Consider the following 25,594-nt stretch of genomic DNA (forward strand, 5'->3'; position numbering starts at 1 on the left):
ACCTAAAAACGTGATTTTTTTTTTATTGTTTGCACCGTACTGCGCAACAGAGTTGAGTGTTTATCGACCTGAAACCTGTTCAGCACAACATGGGACGTGAAGACAAGTCGAACACGGTGTTAAATTTGTGTAAATTTGACTTTTAGAACCCGAGATCTATAGTTGACACCCTTCTTTTTAGTTCTAGACGACCTCAGAATACTACTGTTTCTCTAAAAAATAAGAAAATTTACTAATTCTAAGCTTGTTCAGGGGGGTCATGTTCATCTTGATAATATTTTGCATTTTAATATTTATTAGAATCTTTGTTTGCCACTCAAATCTTAGTTAATTTTTTTCCTGGTCGTTTTCCACTTGGACCAACGCATCAACGAACAATTCAAACACATGTATAACACACAGTATATAATTTAGATTTCGGCCAAAATAAAATAATAAATTTGTTTATACGGGTAATCTCTTAGTGAAAGAATAACTTTCCCACCATCCATGTAACTATAGGACATATAAATTGATGTTGAGCGCTGATCCAATCAAATGTTATTCCTACAGCTTGAAAAATATCAAAAATATAATGCGTGTGATTTCCCTCTGAAATACGCAACAAAAAAATCCAGTTTGAAAGCGAATGTGTCAGGCCCGCCTGAAGCAGACGGCCCCGGTCGCGACCAACAAGTTGCAGATGTTTGTATCGCGGGGCGTTCGCGGCTGGCGTTCGTTTCGTTCGACAGTCAGTATGAAGCGAACCGCGATGAGGAACGGAGTGAGACTGTTGCTGCTGGTCGCAGCCATGTGTCTGGGGGCCGGTGTCGGGGCGACGCAGTGGACCCACGCGGTCCAACTGTCGCCCAACTACACGCTGCACTGGCGGCCCAACGAATCTAGCGTGTCTTTCAAAATCGAGGCCCGCACCCTCGGCTTCGTCGGTCTGGGCTTCTCGCCAAAGGGCGGCATGGCCAACGCCGACATTATCCTCCTCTGGGTTGACGACTACACCGGAGAAGCCCACGTGGGGGTGAGTAGCGTCTGTTTGTTTTCTTTATGTTTGGAAAATCTTCTTGCTATTTATTTTGCTGTGACAGCGGCGCGCATTTGCCAGTAACTTCCGACAAAGGGTTGAATTTCAATTGTTGTTGGAATTGTAGAGCGATTTTTGTTACACTCGAATTTGTGTTTAGATTCGAAATGACTGTATCGAGCTATTGGCCTTGAAAGAAAATTACAAAATATTTCAATGGATCGATTAAAAAACAGATTTTGCTTGATTTAGATGACATTTTGGTTCATAGACAATGTTTGATGAGTCAAATCAATCGGTGGGGCTTTTCTTACATTCCGAGAAAAACTCAAAGGTTTGTCCCGGGGTTTGTAGGTTTTTAATGGTTTACCGTTTCGCAAAGAACTTAACGTATTCTGTAAGCTGATCAAAACTTTCTTCTGGAACTTTTAATTTTTTGCTTCATTAAACTTGATATATTTTAATAATAATTGTTACGAATGAAGATGATTACAATATTATTTTAGTGTTTCAAACGTTAAAATTGGTTCATTTTGGTGGTTTTGGATAAATCCCATCAACAAATCTATAATTATACTGGCCCCCTTGTTGCGAGGGAATGAATTTCCGATCGAGTGGCTGCTGCTTTTACAGCTCTGATTGCTCTTTATGCATTGTAATTCGAAGTACGAAGAGAAATGACTCTCTCTCAGTACAGTTAGTGTGTTCTCTAGGCAAAAAGCAAGCAAATTTAAGCGTAACTGTTTCCTATTGGATGCATTTTGCCCAAAATCGATTGTTGAAAGAACAAAAATAACTCCAGCTTACATAGTTTCACGTTTGGGCACACTCCCCGGCGTTTGAAACCAGTTGGACAGCGAAAAATTATGCCCTTGCGATTTTCCACGAAACCTTTCTTCTGCACCGGCTTGGTCCATTCATTTCCATTCATTCAAGTCTCCGAGCGGCGTCTCTCGAGCCCGATTTTTTGCACTGCGGCTCGCTCAAACGCTCACTCGCTCGCTCTCGAACACGAAATAAACCTGTTCCTGCAATTCAGATGAGAATGAATTATAATTTGGAAAATGAAAAAAAGCGTTCCAACCGCTCTCCGTGAAGATCGACGCGTTCAATGGATAAGCGTGTCCGAGGCACGATAAACCAATAAACGCCGCGATTGTGCACGCAAATCGCCCTGCCTCTGCCTTATTATTCCGTGCTAATAAAATTCATGCTCGTCTGCACGCGGCGGCGTCTGCTCGCCTTTGTTTACCCAAATTATGCACACACGAAGGAGGAAGTTGGCTCTCTTCGCTAGAGTCAAGGAGCGACGCTATTAAAAGCCTATTCCTGCAAGCCGGCCACTTATTCACCGTAATCAAACTGGCGCCTCTGCTCCTCTGTGTGTTGTGTTTTTAGAGGATGCTGAAGTTTAGGAACTTTTATGTTTCTTGAGTCAATATGTAGACCAGTTGGATATAATTTAATTTAAAGAGTTCTAATGATTCATGTGGTAACCAGGGTTTTTAGATTTTTTTCACAGCCGTTTATTACAAAAATAATCCAAAAATTTGTTTTGAAAAATAAAAGTGTAGATTTTTCTACACCTTTTGGAAATCCGTGTATTTTTCCATAGTAAATAAAAAATTTACATCCATAATTAAGACATAAAAATATTTTATCTTCACTGTCCGTTGCACAAATAATATTAAGTATGTAGTATGCATTAAATCTGCGGAAAATCTTACAATTTGAAGATTTAACTCAGATTTTCAGCAAAGAACCTGATTATATTTTCGATTTTAATTGTAGAAATTACAAAAATTAATAAATACATACTCTGTGCTCATTTTATGGCCCAAACATCATATTATTAGTGGCCATAGAAAAAAAATTGATAATCGGTTTTGCACATCCCTATAGTCAAGAGAAGACATCATCAAAACTTAAAATTAATTATAAATAAAAATTCAAGTTGCTTTGGGAGTAAAAGTGTCTCAAGATCGCTGCTAAGAAGTAGAGATAGTGACATTTGAATAAATCAGCAGAGGGTCTCCGCTGAGGTGCTTGCGTGAGTGTACAATAATTTGAAGGCGTTGGTCAAGTTTAGAGTTACAAGCGAGTTATGAAACGCGAAGTGCCCGCAGGTGTGGTGCGAGTCTCAAATCTCAAAGAAAAGCATTTAAATGGCTACTCTGCTTACCCGTTGACAGTAATTTACTCACTTAAATGCTGCTGTGGGAAAATAATTGTATTTAAATGCAGCTTGTTCACTTCAGAAGGCAAGAATAATCGAATCAAAGGTAAATAAACACATCTGTCAGTGGAGAACAGTTGGCTTCTTTTGAAGAAGTCACGTTAGAGAGCGAGGTAAATCGGATCTCATGTAGCTCCGATTGTGAGGTACAAAAGGACAAAGACAATCTTCAGAACGCTGACGCGTCATGGGTGATGTCATTATTTCTTGCATTTTTATTGTTCTCTAGTGAAGTATCGAGTTTCATTTAGCAACAAGAATGTTAATAGACAAAATTATGTTGTCAAAAAGTTCGAATTTATTTTCTGACGATTGACATTTGATTTGATTTTCTTTATACTGGCGTCAATTTCATTAATTATCACAGGAAAACCGTAATTTTCGAGTAATGTTTATTTCATTATTTTAGATACAAATTTCTGTCACAGGTACTCTATTCGTGAATTGAAAATAATTAAAATTGTTTGATTTCCAGAAAAATAAGGATTTGTACTTTCCCTAACCAAAATACCAAATGGAGCAGATGGAAAGCATTTCCAAAAAAAAAATGTCCTTTTTCAAAAATATTTTGAAAACCATTCTGCTCATTTTCTAAAATTTTAAATCTATTAATTTTCTGACCATGTCAGATATTTTTAATTTTTCTTTATTTTATAACGTGAAGAAATGGCTTGATTTTTTTTATTTCAAAACAAAATGCTAGCAACTTATAAGGTTATCTTTTGGAATTGAAAAGAACAATATCAACTCATTTTTATAATTTCAAAAAGGAGAATCATAATTATTGTGGCCCGCTGAGGATCACTTATTCCTACAGATTTTATCAATCCATTATTATTTTAATAAATTTCGCTGGGTACGTCCTAGGTAGGAATCCCTTGATATCCAAATAGAAGTTAATACAAAATTAGGTGAAAATGTTTTGCATTGGAATACCCGCGTTGAAGTGCACTTATTTTTTGTGCCTCCGTCTCGTCGCTCCTGATCTCTCGTCTGCCAGAAATTTCCCACAGGAATAAACTTACTTTCGAGCGCGCACCCTTTTGTGTTTTTTTTTTATACTGGCCGCCCTCCATAGCAGAAGCATTGCGTGTGAGCCATGAAGATCTGGTCGTGTATTATTGCCACGGTTGCTCGCCGTTATTGTCGTCAAACGTGCCGAGCTCTTATTTCTTTGTCACACCGGCTGGAAACCTCTCCAAAGGATGCTTTGATGCTCACGGGACCTCTTCCAGGGTCACTGAGTTTGAGCTTGACAGGCGCAAATGGTAGGTCAGGAATTGCTTTAATTTAAATAAACATTATTAATCATTTCTGAAAACATAATAAGGGGATTAAGAAATAAAATTAAACATGAAAGCTTAGCAGCCGATTTTATCAGGGATTTCAACGGTGACATGGGGACAATTTAGCTCTTTCCCAATTTTCAGATAACATTTAGGGTGGTGGTAAAAATGTTCTGAATTTTGTGATTTTTAATCTGTCCAAATAACATCCGAATGTGACGATGAACAAGCGCCTTAAGTAAATTTAAAAAATCGTCGCCGTGTTTTCAATTTTTCTTCAATGTACAGTTCATTCGCAATCCAAGTTTACAGGACTTTATTTTAGAAGTGTTTTATGCACTAATTAAAACGGTCCCTTCACGTCGATTCAGGGCCTAAAAACATTAAATTCAGTAGAGCTGCACACCTTTCCTTTGGAAGCTATTTCCGCTTGTAATAAATAAAACAAAAAGTCAGTCGGGCGCCATTCGTTGTATCTGTGGTTCTTTTATTTATTATCGCCGCCGCCGCCGTCGAGCTGAAATTTCGAAGCGTCGCCTCTCTAGCTTGATCGTTACTTTTTCTGCATGTGCGAATGTCTGTCGATGTGCAGCAAAGCAGCTTTTTTACACACGAGCATCTCAAGGTTGGACATGTACTCGCGGGCCAAGGGCTTTTGCACCGAGTTATGATTTCTCTCATACGCTTTGCGTGTATTTATCGAGAGGGAAATATGCACATAAAGCAGTTTTCATTGCGCTCCGGTATCATTTTTAGCCGCGCGGCTAGTGGCCCAACTGGTTTTGTTCTTCAAAGAGAGTACAACCAACCGCTTTTTAAAGACAGGATATTGTGTTTCTTCGTCTTGACTTGCGAGGCAGATGAGCATTTTGGTGCTCGGATAATACTGCTTAATGCTTAACACTGTAGCTTGATTCGCAGCTCTGATGACAGGTTAAAACGATAATTCACCGTTTACCAATGTCTTACAGGTAGTTGATTTGTGGTTTTCAAGTTAATTCGGTGCTATTGTCAGTTTAGGATTTTATTTCTTGACTGGTTGGTCGTAAAAATTGTGAGTAAGGTGTGGAACTTAAATTTAAAGATCCTTTGAATTTACTTTCATCCCAAAATATCAAACAAAAAACCTGCAATAATCAGTAAAAATTTGACTTTATTAATTTTATTAATCATTTCATTTCTTTATACAAAAATCCAGCAATTAAACAGGTTCAAAACTATATAAAAAACGTTTTTGAAAATAAAGAAGTCTGTAGATCTGAATTTCACTATCAAGAGCATTGAATTTTCTGAAATTTATAGTTTTAGACAATTTATTTATGTACAACTGTTGGACTTGTCAGCTGAATTTTTAAAAAGCTGAAATTTAATGCCTCAACAAGACATAGAGAGCGTGTTGCCTGCTTGCTCGACGTCTGATAATTTTAAGAAATTTCAAATTCGCTGAACTTATATACACTGCGAGACGTGTCAAGTCTCGTTCATTTACGTTCCCTTTTTACAGCGATCGTGTAAGCACATGCGAAATTAACGAGCCCAATAAATTCACCTGTCGACTCCCAAAACAGCAGTTTGTTTCCATAGGCACGGTGTATAAAGCCAAGCTCAATTTATACTCTCCGCGAATCCATGCGGCCAGCCATCTTTTTGCACCTTTTCTGCGATCAACGCGGCTGCGATTTACGATCAATTAGCGCCATTGTGTTTAATAATTGTGTTTAATATTAATAATTTTTAACAGTAAATAAAAAGCATAACGCTTAAAATATTTTTACAACCAAAATCATTCAACAATAAATATGTATTTGTTTAACATTTTAAGAAGAAAGTAATATTTTTCATTAAAATATATAATAAAAATTGAATTAAACAAACGGATCTATATTTTAAATTAAAAGTTTATTGTTATATTTTATTTAACTTAATTTATTATTTTTAAAAAGAAATATATATAAGTTTCCACCCTTCAACCACGTATTAAAGCTCAAATTGAATTTTAATAGAATTTTCGTAGTGAATAATTATAATTATACTGTCCTACTATATATTAAAAAAACAAGGAAATCTCGGAAATCGAACTCGGGATGACGACGGGGCGAGGTCGGGGAGGTCGCGGCGAGCCTTTTCTCAAATGGGCGCGGGGGCGCCGGACGCCCCCGAGGGGGCGGAAACCGCCCCCGAAGAAACTTTCGTCTACCGATCCGGACGAAATTCGGCACGCGGGTCCGGGGCACGCCCCGGAGGCCGCCGCGCGGGCGCGTTCGCCCCGCAAAAGTCCGCGGGGCGCCCGGGAGCCCCGCGAAGGAGGCGCACCCGCGGGGCGGGTCGGCGGATCGGCGCGAGATTCGCGGGGGCGACGGAGGCGGCCGAGGCGAGCCGGACGAGCACGGGGACCCGGGGTCGCCGGGCGCGGGATGGGGGCGCGGCGGGGCCCCGAAGTCGCCGCTCCCGGGGGCGGCCGCGGAACGGCCTCGCCGATCGGGCCGCGATTCGGCGGGCGGCACCGGCGGCGACCCGGGAGGCCGCCGCGCGGGCGCGTTCGCCCCGCGAAAGTCCGCGGGGCGCCCGGGAGCCCCGCGAACGAGGGGCGCCCGCGGGGAGGGTCGGCGGATCGGCGCGAGATTCGCGGGGGCGCAGGAGGCGGCCGAGGCGAGCCGGACGAGCACGGGGAACCGGGGTCAGTAATCGCGTGAAGGGGTCGTGGCGGGGCCCCGAAGTCGCCGCCCCCGGAGGCGGCTTCGGAACGGCCGCGCCGATCGGGCCGAAATTCGCGCGGGCCATGGCGCGCGGGTCGTGGAGTTAGGCGCCGTCGTCGCGGGAGCCCGCGAGAGCACGAGGGGCACTCGGGAGCCCCGCGAACGAGGGGCACCCGCGGGGCGATTCATAGGATCGGCGCGAGATTCGCGAAGGCGCGGGAGGCGGCCGAGGCGAGCACGGAGAACCGGAGTCGGAAATTGCGGGAAAGGGGCGCGGCGGGGCCCCGAAGTCGCCGCTCCCGGGGGTGGCTTCGGGAACGGCCGCGCCGATAGGGTTGCCATAACCCCAGAGTTTGCCAATAAGTTTTGTCTGGCACCCGAGTCGGGCGGCCGCATCCTCGTAGCTACCCCCAACTGGAGTCAGTTGCCCCCCTAGGGTTGCCACTCTCCCATCAGACGCCTAACACTTAAGTCTGCCACGCCTCCTAGGGTTGCCACATGTCATAGAGGTTGCCAAAACTCAATGTGGCCGCCAACCCTAGGGTTGCCACACGCCGTAGAGACTGCCCGAACTCAAGGCGGCCGACCACTATAGGGTTGCCACACGCTGTAGGGACTCCCAAAAATCAAGGCGGCCGCCCACCCTAGGGTTGCCACTCTCCCGTCAGACGCCTAACACTTAAGTCTTCCACGCCTCTTAGGGTTGCCGGACACCATCGGGACGGCCAAAACTAAAGGCGGTCGCGCACTCTAGGGTTGCCAGACACCACAGGACCGGCCACAACTTAAGTCGGCCGCGCTTCATAGGGTTGCCACACGCTATAGTGACGGCCAAACTCAATGCGGCAACGACTCCTAGGGTTGCCACACGCCGTAGAGACTGCCCTAACTAAAAGCGGCCGCGCACTCTAGGGTTGCCAGACACCACACGACCGGCCCCAACTTTAGTCAGCCGCGCTTCCTAGGGATGCCGCACGCCGTAGTGATGGCAAAAACTCAAGGCGGCCGCGCACTCTAGGGTTGCCAGACACCACACGACCGGAAACAACTTAAGTCAGCCGCGCTCCCAAAGGTTGCCGCACGCCACGGGGACGCCCCGAACTCGAGGCGGCCTCGCTCCCTAGGGTTGCCGCACGTCACGGGGACGAACGCAACTCGAGGCGTCCGTGCACCCCGGTGTTGCCGGGGGGCGAATCCTCGGTCGCGCGGAAAAAGTCGAGTCGAATAGGGGGGGGGTGAAATTACCATATTCTAGTTAACAATGATTAAATTGTTAAGAAATTTTGAAACTTAGAAAGTACGAAAAATTGTATGTAAGGAACCAATTTGAAGGCGTCATTTCGCAACTGAGAATTAAATAAAATTTTCTCGTTATTTGTTCCTCAGAGATTAGATACTTCGATCCAAAAGGCGGCGAACACTTCTCTTCAAAGGCACTATTATTCGCCACTTAATTCAACCGGCTGGAAACGTTAAAAGAGCGATATTTGTGCCGCGGTGAGAAACGAGCTGCTGACATTTCTGCCCTGGATAATAAAGGCAGCGAGCTCGGCTCTTATCCAAATATTTGTGTGAAATTCCTCGCCGGATTTTTACTGCCCGCGCGCCGTGAGATCAGGGATTTTTGTTGTCAAAAGAATATATAGAAAACCCTCTCGCTCTCAAAAATAAAAAAAAATCGTCCCGACCACGCACCAATTAATTTCAAACAAATCGCTCCGAATGATAGCAGCTCAGGAAACTGGCTTTTGTAATTGCTTTCTTTAAACACATACATCAAGGCAGTACAAATTGAAAAAAAAAATGTGCGGAGATGGAGCGTTAAAGGCAAAGAGAAAAATGCGCGCACTTAGCACTCGCGGTTCAAAAGACTCGTGGGAACTGAAATGTACGGACTGCAAATTATTTGCTGCATACTTTGGCACCTTTGAAAAGAAATGTCATTATTTTTTAATCAATGCTGAAAAAAGGCACAGACTAACAGATCTTGAATTTAGTTTGATTAAAAGTCATATAAATATGTAAAAAAATGGAAAATAATTAAAAAGGAAAAGAAAAATAAATTTTAAACACACAACTATTGCTTGGTTAGATCTAAATTGGAGAGTGTTAGACTGCATTAAAAATGCTAAAAAATATCCAAAACGTTTAGGACTCACAATCAGCGCAAAAATGCTCAAATATCTCCCATTGCCTTTACACTGGTGGACACAGGATGCGACAATCGACTTGGATCCTAATAATACTCTGCTAATGTTTGCAAATGGCGAGTAACTGTAATTTAAGTCGACTGTCGTATCCTCTGTCTACCATCCTTACTACCAACAATGCGTTAACAAAGCAAGCCAACAGGTTGGTTAGCAAAAATGAAAATGTTTTCTAAAGATCCTGTTTGATGGGCCACAACGTCGATATTCTCCCTGAATTTAAGCCTCCATAAAAAGCATTCAGTTCTAAAAACGGAAATATCGCGAACAGCTTGAATATTTTTCAAATCCATATTCTTTTAATATTCGATCTGCTACGCTCCAGCACCAGTGAGAAGCAACAAAAGATCGAACCAGGCAACAAAATGCGATGTTTCTGGCTGCCCTTGAATAACAAAACACACTCTGTTAAGCATCTTAAAAGATCAAATTCATCTCTTTTGCAATTTAAATTAAAATGGAATAAACATCAGAGCAAGATTTCCATGCTTTTCCCCGCATGAAAATTCTGTCCGTCAATGGAGTGCGGCAAAAGGAAGGCGCCAATCAGGGTCTCGCGGGTGTGCAAAGTGGCAAAAAGCACGCGAGGATGAGGAGACTGCTGCTTGATAATGTAAGTGCGTATGTATTCCGTCATTTCCACCTGTTGGAGGCAAAAAGCTGCAGGCAGCACCTGCCCTCGGAGTCACGTCTCCGTCCGCGCACCGAGCAGGAGCGGCCGACCAGGGCGTGACCTGACTCTCTGTAGCTCCTTGCATTTCGTATGCAGCACACCGACGCTTATAAATATTTGTCCGCCGCCGCTGCCGCTGCCACTGCCACTGCGGCCACTTTATTCACACCGAATGGAAAGAAAACGGCTGATCCTGTGCCAGTATTGTTCACTGTCCCGTCTCCTCCGATTAAAATCTGACGTTCTCACGAGGAAATATTATTATTTAATCGATTCTAATCGGGGGGAACGGTATTTTTACGGTCTGGTTAAACGAATAATTAATTATAAAATTGCACACACATTTATTCATATTGAATCAAAAAAGTTATCAATGAAAAAATTGAGAATGATTTAAGTAAAATATGCAAATTTAGTTACGCGTGTCTCGAGAACAGGTGCCTGGTACCTGTTTAAAGCAAAGATTTCCAGGAGTTAATTGTTGTAAAATGATTTAATATATATAAATGATCTATTGACAATTTTGCATATTTTTTAAATTTCAAATAATCGAAAAACACGTCCACCGGATTCTTTGTGCTGATCAGCAATCGCTGGAAGATGGCAACACTCGCGGGAATTTAAAAATGGGGGCGAGTTTCCCCAGAAAATTTAAAGGAGGCGTGACACACGGTTAAAATTTGGCCTTTTCACTGAGATTTGCAGCTAAATCCCGATTAAATTATTTATTTACTCTTTTTCATAAATGATAAAGAAATTGAATGTTAAAACCCAAAATTAAATTTCATAGAGCAAGGCCAAAATATGAAAAGATTAAATTATGATAAATTCAAGTGCATTCATAATTTACATACACTTCTGAGTTTATGCATTATTTCTGTTACATATATTTACATTTCACTTCTTCAATTTCCATCATGCGCGACACGCCTCTGTGTTCTGTGTTGGCTCAAAAGAGTAACTCGAACTGGGCAGTGTCCAATTGCCGAGTGGCATTCCCTTTGTCTGACTCACAGCCTTTGCTTCTTCACAGTTCCCATCTGAGAATATCGCGCTTTTGCGAGGAAACGACCGCGATTTGAATTCCACTCGCGTAACACGCCGGACAAATGGCCGGCCGGCCGAGGCTTTAAGGAGAGGAAAACGCGAATTTATGGCTGAATTTGGTCGTCCAGAATAAAGCTTTTACATATTAGGATCTTCTTCGTTCGTTCGGTCGCGCCGGGATTGTTACAATTGCTTAATAATCCTTTTCCTGCGGCTGCACACTACTTCTAAATGAGGCAAAGAGGTTTATTAACCCAGCTTTCGGAATCTGCAGGCAAAAAGTAACAATTTGAACACTTCCGCTGTGTTCTGCGCAAACATATATTGGTTTGAGAGAAATTAAACAGTTATTTCGCACTCGTAAAGAGGCAGAAACACCTCGTTATGAAGTTATTTGGCCATAAAAATTGGAGTGAAACTTAAACTCCGTTCCACCAGCCACCAGCGGCCCCGATTCTTGATCACGTTAATTTATCATTTCATTTTAGTTAAACCGCAAATTGATTTATTGATTTTATTTCTGTATCAGTTTTTTAACGTGGATCTTTACTGGGCAGCGATGAGCAACACTTGATCAGCATGCAAACTTTAAAGCTGATTTTTTCGAAAATTTAAACTGCGAACCTTGGAAAATAATAGTTTTCACCAAATTGAGAGGGTCATCTTAACAGAAAAAAATTGAAACCATTCACTGAAAATGAGCCAAATCTGGATTTATTTTTTTAAATGAAAGTTTTAAAACTTATATAAAAATCTCTTTGAGGTGTGCTTACTAAAAATTAAGATTTACGGATGTTTTGCCAAATAATATAATAATTGCTAAAATTGACTCGTAAGGGTATTGATTTACTTAAGGTTCAACCGGTATCAAAATTTTAATTCCTTATGCACATTTTCATCTATAATATTTAAATTCTAGCTAAGGTAAAAACTATCGTAATATCTCAGGATTGATTTATCTATTAGACATTTTTAAAATAATAATTATTATTGCAACAAGTAGAAATCCCAGCAATTTTATGTATTTAGGAAAAAAATTAAAAAAGAAACAAACTCGCAATAGCAACAGCCAATTGAGCACTTTTCTTTCTTCTTTTATCACTCCTGCGCTCGAAAAGGGGTTGGCTTTTCGCATGGTGTCAAAGGGGACGGGGCGCAGCTGCCACCGGAGATTGAATGTGTGTGCCGGCACTCGGCCGCGAGGTGTATATTTGCAGAGGAAAAGCTGCCTTTTGTGCGGATGGGATCCGAGTGGAGAATTCTGTTCCTTCCTGTGCTCGGTGCGGCCTTGCCAGCCAGCCAGCAGCCGCGAGCATTGAGAACGAAAACTCTTCCTCTTTCTCATCGGTAAAGAAATATACATGCACACGTTGGCGGTCGGATGCAGCAGAGACCGGCTCATTTTATTTTTGTTCATCTCAGAGGCAGCAAAGGAAACGTTTTGTTTTTGCCCCCTGAAAGTTCCTCGCAGTGAGAAGGCGCGGTTTATTTTATTCAATCCATTGTTCCGTCTTGCGCGCATTTCGCGAAGGCTGAGCGTGGTTCCTTTTTCGTTTCGCCAAAGCTGAAGACGACGACAATGAGTGCTGCTTGATCTTTGTTCAGCTGCTTCTGAATTCTTATCAAAAGAGGAGGCTCTTCGCTGCCTCGGTGATATTAACAGGAAGTTTTCGAGTTAAAAGCGTTGCGAATCCCGGCCCCGACATTTGCAGATAACACTCGAAAGTTCATGGGATTAAATATTAATGAAGGGTCGCTAATCTAATTATGGTTTTTGGACCGTTTAAAAAAAGTGAAACCGTCTTAGATGAGAGTTTCCCTCGATTATTTTTGTCTAAGATTTTTTGCTTCAAGGCTGAACTCTGCTGTAAGTATTTCAACTCTCAACATAATTTTTGCTTTGATTAAACAGTTTAGGGATACAAATTTTCGACCCTTTTTTCAAATTTTGTAGGTTTTGATTGAAATTATCAAGACAATGATGAAATGAATGAAACGTTTAATATGTTTGGCGAAATAGCCGCTTGTTTCTTTCAAATAAAAGTCAAATAAACTAAAAGCAATTTCCATGAACTTTTAAACTAACCATTTACATTCATTCAAGCCCTTAAATTCCTCTAGACGTAAATGATAATTATATTTAAACCACCGCGCAGTTATATTCTACAGGATATTTATTTCAATATTTATGGTACTATGGTACTACATTATGCTTATTTGCTTTCTCCTTGATTTTGTTTATTTTAATTCGGTTAATATTCAACTAAAATGAGCAAATAAACTTTTCATAACTCTTTTTACATCAAGAAAATACAGCATGTCCACAACATGCTTTAAAATTAATTTAATACCTCACAATATATTATTTAAAAAAATTTCAGCGCAACATTTTTATGGTTTGGTTGGTGCGGATATTTTTAAAGCGTAATTTATAGAGAAGTTTCTTAATTTCGAGCTGTTTAAAACAAGTCGGCGCGTATTTATAGGAGTAGTCAGTAAATCCACTTCCTCCGAAACACGAGACTGAAGAAGACGCTTGTACATATATATACGCATAATATTCACCGCAGCAGATGTTTTCGAGCGGAACAACCACGCGCCAAGCAGCCACCCTCCTTGCACCCTCCTGCTGGTCCTCGAGCGGGGATTTTAATGCGCAGTTCTGCATGCACTCCCCCATCAAAGACGCTGAAAACCGAGGAGAGGATGCGTGTATTTCCCTCGAATCCGGTTCTGCCAGAATTTAAAATCCGAGATGAAAATCAAAAGGAGGAACTGCATCCGCCTGAGTGAAGCAGGAAAGGGGCCGGCTCACAGAGAAAGAGAATGAATGAAAATAATGCAGTAGTTCAAATTATAATTATATTCCGCGGGCTAAATAAATCAGCGGCTTCCTGCGCGACTTCTGCTCTTTCATTTCGAATAAATTACTACGACTCTGCTTTGTTTTTCCTCTTTCGTGTGCTCATTGTTTGGAAAAATGAAGACGGCGTGCTTAGTGCAGCGTGCATGCGCCGGCCGCCGAGAAAAATGGAAATTACCATTCATTTCACAGGATGTGAGTGCTGAAATTGCCGACGGCAGACCAACACGACCATTCATATTTTTTTATTTAATTTCTGATGCCGCACGCACTGTTACTGACGAAGCGTGTGTATAATCTATTCAAAAACTAGCTGCTCTACTTCAAAGTGATAATTTCCAAGTTGACTTGATCCGCCGCGTTTTAGGCAGAATTATATAAAAATAATGATGAATCTTGAAGCTTTACTATGTATTACTAGCTATAATTAAAAAAATCTCTTTAAAATTAGATCAAATCATTCGGTAAAATTTGCTTCGTTTGGAAAATATCTCAATCCATCTTTAGATTTAATATTTCCTACAACCTGGAAGACCAAAAAACATGCTGCAAATATTTCAATGAGATTTGACAATTTTGTTCAACGCCTACAACGCAAATTTTTATTAATTTTTTTACTGACGTTGCGGAATCAGTTAATTAACATTTTGTCTAACGTGTTTACGGGTGTCTAAAAATTGTGGTATATATTAGCATTCCCACCTCGAAAAGAAGCGTCACGCTATGATAAACTGCAAATAAAAGAGCAGAAACACGTCCAGCAGGTCCACTGTTATTATTATTAATTCTGTTGTCGAAAACACAAGGTGTGCTACGATTTTGGCGTGCGTTTCGCGTTCTGGGGGCCCCGGGGGTGCGTGTGTATGTGCAGCAGCAGGGCCAGGTGCGAGCCACTCACATTTTTCTGTTGAATCTAACAGCAGCGCCGACAGCTGCCTCTCTCCTTTTTTCCTGCGCGCCTGCTCGATTTTTGACTACAAGAACTTATTTAAGTAAGTAAGTCGGGGGATTTTTGCATCACCTGCGGACTACTGGGCCGCCGTTAGATTAACGAGAATTCTCCGAGTAGGAGTAACAGCAGGCACGCGACTGGCGGCAGATAATTCTTTATCTCCAGAGGGATGCAATGTGGGGTAGGTCGGCCTGCTGCCGCGCTTCAATCACGGCATAAATAAACGCTGCGTCACGGGGTGGAAGCTTCAAGAATGATTTAGTGCCTGGGGAATCAGACAGCATACATTGGAGCTTTGTTTGTTTTTCCACAGTTTTTCAGAAGTAAAGCAAAGCAATAAAAAGAAAAAGAAAATAGGATCTCACACGAAGAAGGTTCTGTTTGTTGAAATGAAAATGGGACATTGTGTTTCCTAGTTGCTTTGTCCGATTAGTTACGGTTTGACAACTAAAACATGGTTATTTCAGTAATTCCCGGCTTAAGATTAAAATGGAATGCGGTGAAAAACTACATTTTTGCCGTTTATTTTACTCTCAGGAGATTAGACAGTTCCCATGAAGAAGGATGTCAAGCCGAAACAAATCGGAATATAAATCAACGCCCTTGGAAACGAGAAAAGACAATGTCACAATGTTTGGTTTAAACTCTAAAATTGGAAACATTCCTAAAATAGAAAAACTGCGTTCCTTTTGGCTAACAGAAGAGCTTCAAAACCTGTAAACTTGTCGATGCTGTCCGATTCTATGGAAACTAAAATTCAGTTATTTTATTTAGAAGCTTGCACCCTGTAATAAGATTTATAACTCCTGTAAATGTATAAGATGGGTAGAAACAGTCAAAACCCTGTTTTCTTCGTTTATAAGCTTTGTAAATTTTAAGCAACAAACTTACAATGATTTTCCTGAAGTCAGTGAGCTGTGCCACTGTTTCAAAACCTGGCCTAGACACGAATGGCCAAATTTTGTAAATGCTCCAATTATAGAAAAATGTACGTCTAATTACATAATGACAAATTGCAGAAAAAAATTAAATAATTAATTTAATTAAGACGTATAATTGTTCGAATCCGTTTGTGCACATTGCACGCAGCCTCAGGTATTTGAAGTAGATGGTGTTGCGTCTTCCAGTTCATATCCTGTGCATTTTTTCATCACGAGCGAGTCCTTGATGTCGCGACTTCCTCTGCCAGCTCAACCTGTATATTTTACATAGCTCTCGTTTTCTGCGTGGTTAATAGACGCCTTCTGTGCACCAGTGGAAAACACACACACTGTGTTCGTGTCCACATTATCAAAAAAGCAACAGGTGCAGGCGTAAAAGCACCTCCGCTCCACTGCAAACGAAATTCATCGGCGTAAAAAAGCCGGCGTGCCGCGAGGAAACCTTTTTGCTGTTTGTTCGGGCGAAAAGTATCATAAAAAGTAAAAAATTATCCGGGAAATGGCAACAAAATTCAAAACGTTGTCCCGAAGAGAAATTGAAGTTATTTTTTTATATTTATTTTATCTTGAAAAATTGTAGCAAAGACTGTACTATTTTAGCAGGTACACAAAAAATCGCAATTTATAATGGAATGGATAGGTAATTAAATTGATTAGAAGACAACAATGAGAAACAAAACTCAATTCTTGTGCAATGATCAATGAACATCCATGGTGACCATAAAATAACACAACCTTGGTCAGCCAGAAGAAAAAAATATTTTTGAAATGTGAAAGAACGTGATAAAATGTCAAACGACCATTTCTAGACGGTAATCCCTTAAGAAAGATCTATAATACATATGTACTGTGTTTAGAACAGCGGGGATGTGCATTGTTAAATTTCAAAAGAACAGAATCCGACGCACACATACATATGATTGTTTATAAACACAACAATTACAAATTTGCGTCATGCCATCGAAATAAACAAAGCATGAGTTTTTCCATGTTGGATAGAGATGTGAATTATTTATTATTATTCTTCACAAAATATGCCTTAAAATATTAATAAAACCACCTTTCGCTTGTGAAATTGACTGGAAAATTGATTTCGGGCTAAAAGATTCCACCAAAATCAAATCGAAAGGTAAATTTCTTAACTCAAAACATAATCATGAAAACGATTTTTCTGTGTATTTAGATAGAAATTCGGGAAATGCGTGTGAATTAGAGACGATTTTCTTGGAGAGAAACATGATTCGGCATGAATTGGCGTTGCATTTTTACACTTTATCGGTGGCGTGTGTGGGAACTCAAAGCGATATTGGCAGATGATGCGAAATTCCTCGCCCTTTTATCTGCCTCTGCGGCGGTTTTACTGCTCGCCGAGACTCGTACATTATCCGCCTCTTTTATTCCACGCGCGCACAATGCAATCTCGCATATTGTCTGAAAAATAAATATATCCCCTTTTTGGCAAACGCTCCACCGCGTGCGAATCGGAAAAATAAGATGATTTGTCTCGTGAATCGTGGACCGCTTTTCAGAATTCAATTCGACGAGAGCCGGCAATTTTATTCTTTATGCATGAGAACTCTAACGATCCGAGCTGACAAGGATGCTTTTGAATTTGTTAGCGAGAAAATTCACACCTGCAACGCATCTCAATGCTCTAGAGAGGGAAAATTAATCGAAAATACTCCTACCTGGAAGGACTGCTTGCTCAGGATCAATCGACAGTTTAGTTAAATTTAGTAGGAAACTACATTATTTATTATGTTTATATTTAAAAATGTTGATATACAAATATTATAGAGTTAAAACCATTATTTTTGTATTATATTTATTTTAAAATTTAGTCAATTATTAAGTTTTTTTTATTTTATATAAAATGCAATTTGTAAAGTATCAAAAATACTCATTCATGGCAATCTAAAAATAAATTGTTATATAATTATTGACAGATAAAGTAAAAATTTAAAAATTAAATACACAATGGAGCCTCATATTATTATTGAATATTAAAATATTTAAACTGCATACTCACTTCTGAGCGTTTTATATTAAACAATATGAAAAATATTGAAATAAACGTAAAATTGGTTAAATTGTACTAATATGTATATCGTGGTGAATACGCTGTAGACAAAACATATTATCACACAAAATATTATTTTAAATATTATTAATATGCAAAAAACACTGAATAATTAGGAACGAAGTACTTATGACGTCATTGCTCTCTTCGCAACAAATTGTTAGCCCGCAAGATATTGGTATGGAGAAGGCAAGCAGCGTGGAAAAGGTGTGCATTTTTTATTTTTTACACGTCTCCGAAGCGCTTGGTGGGTTTCCAATCGTCTGCTGCCTCTGCTCTTTCCATGCATGCCGTTCATTTTTTCCCTTTTCCCTACACGCCGCGCGATTCTGTCTTGTCATTTGAAAATAAATGATGCAAACGATGCCTCTAGTGTGACTGAATTTTCAAAGAACGCAATTTTTCGGGGTCTGCGTTTTCGGTCGGACCATACGGTGATAAATCGGTGCTGTTATTTACCGTCCTAATTGGCTCGAGAAAGCCAAATAGCCTTCGATTTAACGATGAGCGCAGGGAATCCCGCCACTGTGTCTTATTGTTTGCGAATATAGCCACAATTTTTTAAAACGAAAACCAAACGCGGCCATTCTTGCACGTGCTCAGTCTTTTCAGAGGTTCTTGTCTTTTTTTAAATCTGAAAAAATAAGTTTTTCGTGAAAAGAATAGAGGGAACAGTAATTATGATTGCTGCAAATGTTGAGCGATTAAGTTACCCTACTGATCCGCAATGAATCTAAAAAAAGGATCCGAAAACTTCGTTATCCAAGAGAAATAAGACAAATATCGAAATTTTGGTTCCCTTTCCACCTTCACCAGCGCTGGAAAATAGTAAAGATGGTAAAAAATATATATAAAAAAAGCGCGTGGAAAGCAAATACAAAATTAATTTTTATATATGTAGGGAGGTTGAGTCAGTGTTAATTATATTTTTGGTCTAAAACTTTGAAGTTCTTGCAAATTATTTAATATACTGGCACACATAAGGTTTTCAACTGCATTTTTAACACATTAATCCTTAAGAAAGGTGGAAATTGCATGAATACATAGTATAATCAGTATAATCAGACAATTTATCCCCTACACTTCCAAACAGTTGAAAAAACAACCTTCATTGTCACATTGTAACCTTATAAAAATGAAATTGCAGTATCGATCACAACAAAAAAGCCAATTATCTTGCAATACAGGTTCAGTTTCCAATAAGCTGCTGATAATAGCTTTCGGGTCGTGTTGCAAGTCGAAACAACATTCCAGATTAAAAGGGGAATAAATATGCGCGCGTCCGTCGTCCCACCACTGGCACGCGAAATTCCGCATGCAAAACACGATTGTCCCGAGCAAAGGTCCAGCCGTACCTTAATTGAGGCGCTCGAGATAAAGTGTACGCACGCAAAACACGCCGTGCGTCGGCCGCGCACTAAAAAATGCAGGTGGGCGGTCGAGCGCGGGCAATTAAGGAGGCGACTCTGACACACACTCATTATTTGCTTATTTTTCGGCTAAATAGACACCAGTGGGCGCAAGGTCACGCGCCAAAGGTGACACTCCCGCCCGCTTGCCCGCCCCGACGTCGTCTCTATACACCTTTTCCTTTCTGCAAAACAGTTTTTCATTGGTGATGTCTAATATTTTTCTGTATTTTTATTTATTTGTTACTGGTTATTTTATATTTTATTTATTTGTTACTGGTTATTTTATATTTTTTTACCAAACAATTGTATTTTTCATCGAACAGTCAATTTGTATCAATTTTCGTGTTCCCCAAATATTTTAAAAATATTTGATTTTTGATCCTGTTGGGGCTGAAATACGTTGAACGGTGTACGCGTGGGAAATTCGGCAAGGCTGGGAAAAGTCTGAGAGCAAAAATGCACCTGCCGTTTGTTTTTGCTGGCTGCTTTTGTGCTCCTTCCGCGCGCGCTGCTAGTTGTAATGATGATGAATAATATGCTTATGCGATCATGGGGCCTCAACGTAGGTGTTTTGTTCGGCCTGTCTGCGCCTCTCTTTTTTATTATTTTCTGCTTGACGAGCTCGGCAGTCTGCTGGCGGAATGCCACCTTGCGAAAAAGAGCACCACCGTGAAATTCGTGTAGGAGAATTTGCCAAAAACCGCAACGTGAAAGTCATTCGCACTCTTTTTAAAAATAACATATGCTTTTTCGTAAATTAAGAGATGCTTAAAAAGTATTAGTTTTGCTGTACTGAAGAAAACTAATGTGAAAATGTCCAAGGCCTGCTCCTTGTCTTTGCATCTTTTACCTAGCTAACTTAAAAAAATTTACACAATTATTAAATTATCTTTTATGTATTTTTTAGGACTACTATGCAACAGGTAATGCAAAACCCCGAAGAGACGAGGTCCAGAACGTGGAGCTTCTTGGAGGCGAGCAAAATGGCACTCATACAATCGTCAAATTTAGAAGAGAGTGGGAAACCTGCGACCAGCTCCACGACATGGCACTAGGGGTAAGCCAACTCAATTTGCAAATAAAAAATATCAATATATTAGCAAAAAAATAGAGTATAGAATTATTTGTGGTAACAATAGATTAATTTAGAGGAAATTTTAAAAATAGGAAAATCAATCTCTAAATAGAATGAAAAAATATTTTTCTATTTTACAATAAAAGGCACAATTTAAAATTTTACCCTTCTCGGTTTGAAGGAGGAAACAGTCCGTCTGATTTGGGCGCTCGGCCAGAAGGACCCTGCGAACGGCAACGATCCATCCGTGTGGCACGGCAAACAGATGAGGGGCGCGAAGAGCGTGTACCTGAAAACGGCGAGTCTGCAGAAGAAGAAGAAGCGGGCGAACCACCAAAAGCCCGTGCGCTTCTGGGACGTCAAAATGAGCAACGTAAGACGCAGAGTTTGGTTGGTTCTGTAGAGATAATATATTTTGATTCTACAGCTCTTGATTCCTGACAACATGGACACGAGGTACTGGTGCAAAATCTTCAAGCTGCCCTATTTGGAAAAGAAGCACCACATGATTGGGGTGAGTTTCCGGCTAAAATGCAAACTTAAATTCAAAATCAATACACTCAAATAATTCATGGGTGAACAAGTAAAGAGCCTGAAGAACCACAACAGAAAAAATGTCATTTATTTTTTAAATTAGATATCTTTTCCAGGGGTTTGAAGAGTTAATTTTAAATAAAGTCCTTTTCAATTTTTCGTTTATCGTATATTTTATTTCATTAGCATTATTTTTTCCAAAGAAGTTGATTAATTTATCCAAAATTAAACATTTTAGTACTCGCCACTGATCGATCCGAGGAACAAGGAGGCTGTGCACCACATGATTCTGTACGAGTGCGTTCACTCGCGGGCACACTCCATGTTTGCGCGCTACATTGCCCACGAAGGCGCCGCTTGCTACTCGCCCAAAATGCCTAGCGACTGGGAACACTGCCTCACGCCTATCGTTACGTGGGCCATTGGATCCGAGGGTAATCGCACTTTATTCTGAAAACGAGAGCAGCTGTCTTCAATCTGCCATTTTTTTCTGCAGGAGAACTTCTTCCGGAGCACGTCGGCCTGCCTTTGTCTAACACCGATTACCCCAGTGACACTTACTTCATGCTCGAGGTCCACTACGACAACCCCACCTTCAAAAACGGTAAGAATAGTTTACCTGAAATAATTATTATCAACTAATTTTTTTGTAACTTTGGAAAAGGTGTTAGATATGTAAAATCGTAGAAACAGTTAATAACCTTGGAAAGAAAAAATGTGTATTCGAGAGTGGTTCAATATTATTTATGAAATCAATTTCAATCTAAATAAAATCAGCAAAAATATAGAAACTGCAGCATATTTTTTGACTGTCAGAAGAATTTTGATAGAAAAATAAACAACTGTATACCACTGAGAAAGCTTTATTTAATTTATTTTTTTTTGTCAAAATGACAAAAAAGTCCTAATGTAATTTTAATGATTGTTTTGAATGATTTTATAAACAAAGAAAGCATCTCTACTCTGGTTAAATGATTTGCTGGATAATTTATCCCTTTGAAAAATAGAAAATTGCAAAGAAAAATAAAAAAATATATTTTGCAGCACGAGACAACTCAGGCATTCGAGTGCACTTCACGGAGGAGCTGCGCGAGTACGACGGCGGCGTGATGACGATCGGCACGACGATCACTCCGCTGCACATGATTCCGCCGCGGCAGGAGTCGTACGCCACGGCCGGCTACTGCAGCGACGAGTGCACCTCGCAGGTACGCGCCACCTGCGTTCCGCTCAATCCACACGCGTACTCGGCGTCCAAATTGATTGTTTTTGCCTTCTTTCCTGCCCAACGAGCTGCGCAGTTCCAGCCTCATGCTCATATGCTTTTAAATTATATTGCAGATGCTGCCTGAAACGGGCATCAAAGTGGTGTCTGTGGTGCTGCACGCGCACCTGGCAGGCAGGGCCATGACTTTGCGCCACATCCGAAACGGCAAGGAGCTTGCACCCATCGTTAAGGTGAGTTTTAATTGGGTTATTTTCGCTGCCTCATTTATCTGTTTTCTTGAGCACTACTTTTAATCTCATTTGTAAACTAAAAGATGCATTTTCTGAGAGCATTGAAAGTTGGAAAAAATCAGCCTCTTTCTTTTCTAATTTCCATCAATATTTTTATCTCTTTGTAAATTTAAAAAATGCAATTTGTTAAAATGACAAATCAATCGAGCACCACATTTAAAAAGTCGTGGTTGCCTGCAGCCCTGTTAATGCTAATTTTTTATTTTCAGGATTCGCACTACGATTTTAACTACCAGCAAGCCCGAGTTTTGAGCAACGAAGTGCAGATTGAGCAGGGTGACGAGTTGATCATGGAGTGTGGATACCAAACAATCAACAGGACTGAGCCGACTTTTGTAAGTTTAATTGAAATTTTTACCCAACATTTTGGTGAATATACTTTCTTTGTGTTTAATTTACTCATAAATAATTCGTTAACACGAATAACTCCGTAATAAAAAGGCCTTTGAGTCGTAATACCGTTCAAAATAGTCACTGAAGCTTAAATACGTATTAATCACATTTATTAGCATTTTAAAGTGGATGAACTGCTAAATTCTGAAAAAAATACCTTTTGCCTTTAATATTCATTTCTAAATTGAGAGAGAGCTCAAGGTTGCCGTTAAAATTTCTGAGCAAATCAGCTCCAAAGGTTTTTGTGCTAATCAAAAACAGTCATTGTCTCCTTATTAAAAGTCAAAATTTGTTTCACCAGGAGGAAAATTTGCTTCATATTTCGCAAACCCACACCGTTGATTAGATCGTGATGATTAAAATCGAAATCAAGAGCAAAAAATTCACAATAATCGTTTAAACATTCAATAGATTGATGATATTTGATATTAGCAAAAAATAACTAAACTTAACTGTTAAAATTGGCTCTCAACCCGTGTTTTCTTCTGATTAAAACCTTCTAAAATTTTCAAACCCTAGTAAATAAATCTTGTTCTTACCGAAAACCCATGTATTATAGGGTGGCTATTCAACGAAAGAGGAAATGTGCCTGGCCTTCGTGCTTTACTACCCCCAAACGTCGCTGGCCGGCTGCTACAGCATGACCCCTGTCGAGTCCTTCTTTTCCATCCTGGGAGTGAGTGAGTTCTACGACATGGACATGGCCAAGATCAAGAAAATGCTGCTGCACAACGACAAGGATTCGCGTCCGAAGCCGTCGGTGGACACGCCGCCGGCCCCCGGCACTCCTTTCCCCGACTCCCCCCTTGGAGGGGGTCACATCAACGACGAGGCCAACCAGAAGGCCATCCAGGCCCTTTTGAACATGAAGGAGTTCACCATCGAGCCGGTCGACGGCGCCGTCGACGCGGCCGGCATCCTCGACGGACTCAGGATTCGGCTGCCGTACGAGTTCCAGAACAGAACCATTCTCGACCATTTGCAAGCCCTGTCGTGGACGGACAAACTGCTAGCCAAGAAGGTGGAGGACGCTTTCTACCACGGTCAGCACCTCATCTTCTGTAGGAGAAAGGACGACTCTCTCGCCTTTGTAAGTTGTATTTCATATAAATTCATTTTAATTTTAATTAGGAAAACTGGCGGAAATATTATCAATATGAATATTCTGGATAATCCGAAAATTACGTTTTTTTTGTCGCTGCCATTTGATAATTTTTTGATAAAAGATGATACACTTCTCCGTAATTTAAAAGTTCAAAATATGACAAAATTTCAAACTTCAGCAATTTCTTTGCCACTCCGCTCGAGGGCCTAGAGGTCAATGTGGGACGAAGGGCAAAAACCTTGTTGGAAAAACTTGAAAATAAAATTACGGGCTGAGAAGGAAAAATTTAGTCTTTGAAAATCGGAGTTTTGGAACACCCTGTATGTTCCAGAATATGTTATAATTTCAATTTTGATTTTTACTAGTCTCTTTGTATGTGCTTTTGAAACGCTGCTTTACCTTTAAAAGTCAACCATAATAAACAATTTCTGATTTCAGCTGCCGAAAGTGCAAACGCTGCCGAACATCACGCACCCCCACCAAGCGCTGGAGAAGTCCAACTGTCCAGTTCGCAGAGGAGCCCAACTGGGCATGTACTCGCCCAACAACGCCAACAGTCTGAAAACCACCATCGGTGTCCCGCTCACAATCACAATGATTCACATCCTTTCTAAACTGCACTGAACATCAAAGACTAAATAATCATCGATTGCAACGAAAATGGAGCCATCGTTTTTGGGCCGCAATGAGATGAAGTTCATATATATTTATAGAGGTTGTGATTGTAAAATGAGCTGAGGAAGTAATGATTACAAGTATTTGAAAGGACGAATTGTTACCAGAGTAATGAATGGACGTGTAGCTGATCATAAAAACCATGTGATACGTTTTGTATATCTCCGACCGCATTAATTAATTAATTGAAATTCAAAGCTTAACACGCACATGCTTTCGTAGAGATAGGAAACACTACGTAGATGTAAAAATAAGTAGATAAGGCGTCATCGTTTTCATGTAATCAAAATTTTCCTTTAGTTTGTCATTCGATTCATCCATCTCCTTCCCACGTGTACAAATCATTTATTCATTTTGAATTGTAAGGTAATTAATGTTCCCTAGTCTCACTCAGAAATACGACAAACTATTATGTTACGCCAGGCTGTCGACGCCTGGTTCAAAGGCTTTCGTTTTGATCTTACGTGAAGGAAAATTGTACTTCAGTCTTCGTAATTTATTAATATTGTAATGAATTTTTGCTTAAACTTCCTTTAATATTAATGTACCGTTCCGCTAGTGAAGAGTAAAATCGAATAATCGTAACATGCTCGACTTTTTATTACTTTTTCCTCTAAAATTCAGGGTCCGATTTTATCCAAATCTTTTTCAACAGAGAAAATCAAAACATTTCCGTTTTTTGTAGACGGTATAAATTTTTTCATACATCCAGGAAAAATTGCCAGAAAAGTGCAGGTTTACAACTCAGAGGGTAACAAATATTTTGTTAATTTTATTTTTTTCTGGTGACATGAAAGTGACACCAGCCATTGAAAATTGTGAATTGAGAAGCATTTTAAGTAATATAAATTTCTTATTTGGGAAAATAAATCTTCAGAAGGTA

The 25,594-nt window shown here is 40.3% G+C and overlaps 1 protein-coding gene across 1 annotated transcript; it reads left to right on the top strand.

Moving 5' to 3' along the window:
• Positions 1-734: 734 nt before the first annotated feature.
• LOC135939511 (MOXD1 homolog 1-like) lies at positions 735-25,296 on the top strand. Its single transcript, XM_065483958.1, has 11 exons — positions 735-1,015; positions 20,319-20,468; positions 20,668-20,859; positions 20,914-21,000; positions 21,259-21,454; positions 21,517-21,624; positions 22,065-22,228; positions 22,362-22,478; positions 22,748-22,873; positions 23,491-24,021; positions 24,475-25,296. Exons 1-11 carry the CDS (start codon positions 737-739, stop codon positions 24,658-24,660), a joined length of 2,136 nt encoding a protein of 711 aa, XP_065340030.1. The 5' UTR covers positions 735-736; the 3' UTR covers positions 24,661-25,296.
• Positions 25,297-25,594: the final 298 nt, after the last annotated feature.

This window comes from Cloeon dipterum, chromosome 3 (genome assembly GCF_949628265.1).
Source record: "Cloeon dipterum chromosome 3, ieCloDipt1.1, whole genome shotgun sequence".
Taxonomy (NCBI): domain Eukaryota; kingdom Metazoa; phylum Arthropoda; class Insecta; order Ephemeroptera; family Baetidae; genus Cloeon; species Cloeon dipterum.

Bases quoted from the DNA above. Each gene is read 5' to 3' on its own strand.
- LOC135939511 (XM_065483958.1), top strand. From the start codon at position 737: ATGAAGCGAACCGCGATGAGGAACGGAGTGAGACTGTTGCTGCTGGTC. The intron at 1,016-20,318 runs GTGAGTAGCGTC...TGTATTTTTTAG, and splicing joins CCGGAGAAGCCCACGTGGGG to GACTACTATGCAACAGGTAA. The intron at 24,022-24,474 runs GTAAGTTGTATT...TTCTGATTTCAG, and splicing joins AGGACGACTCTCTCGCCTTT to CTGCCGAAAGTGCAAACGCT.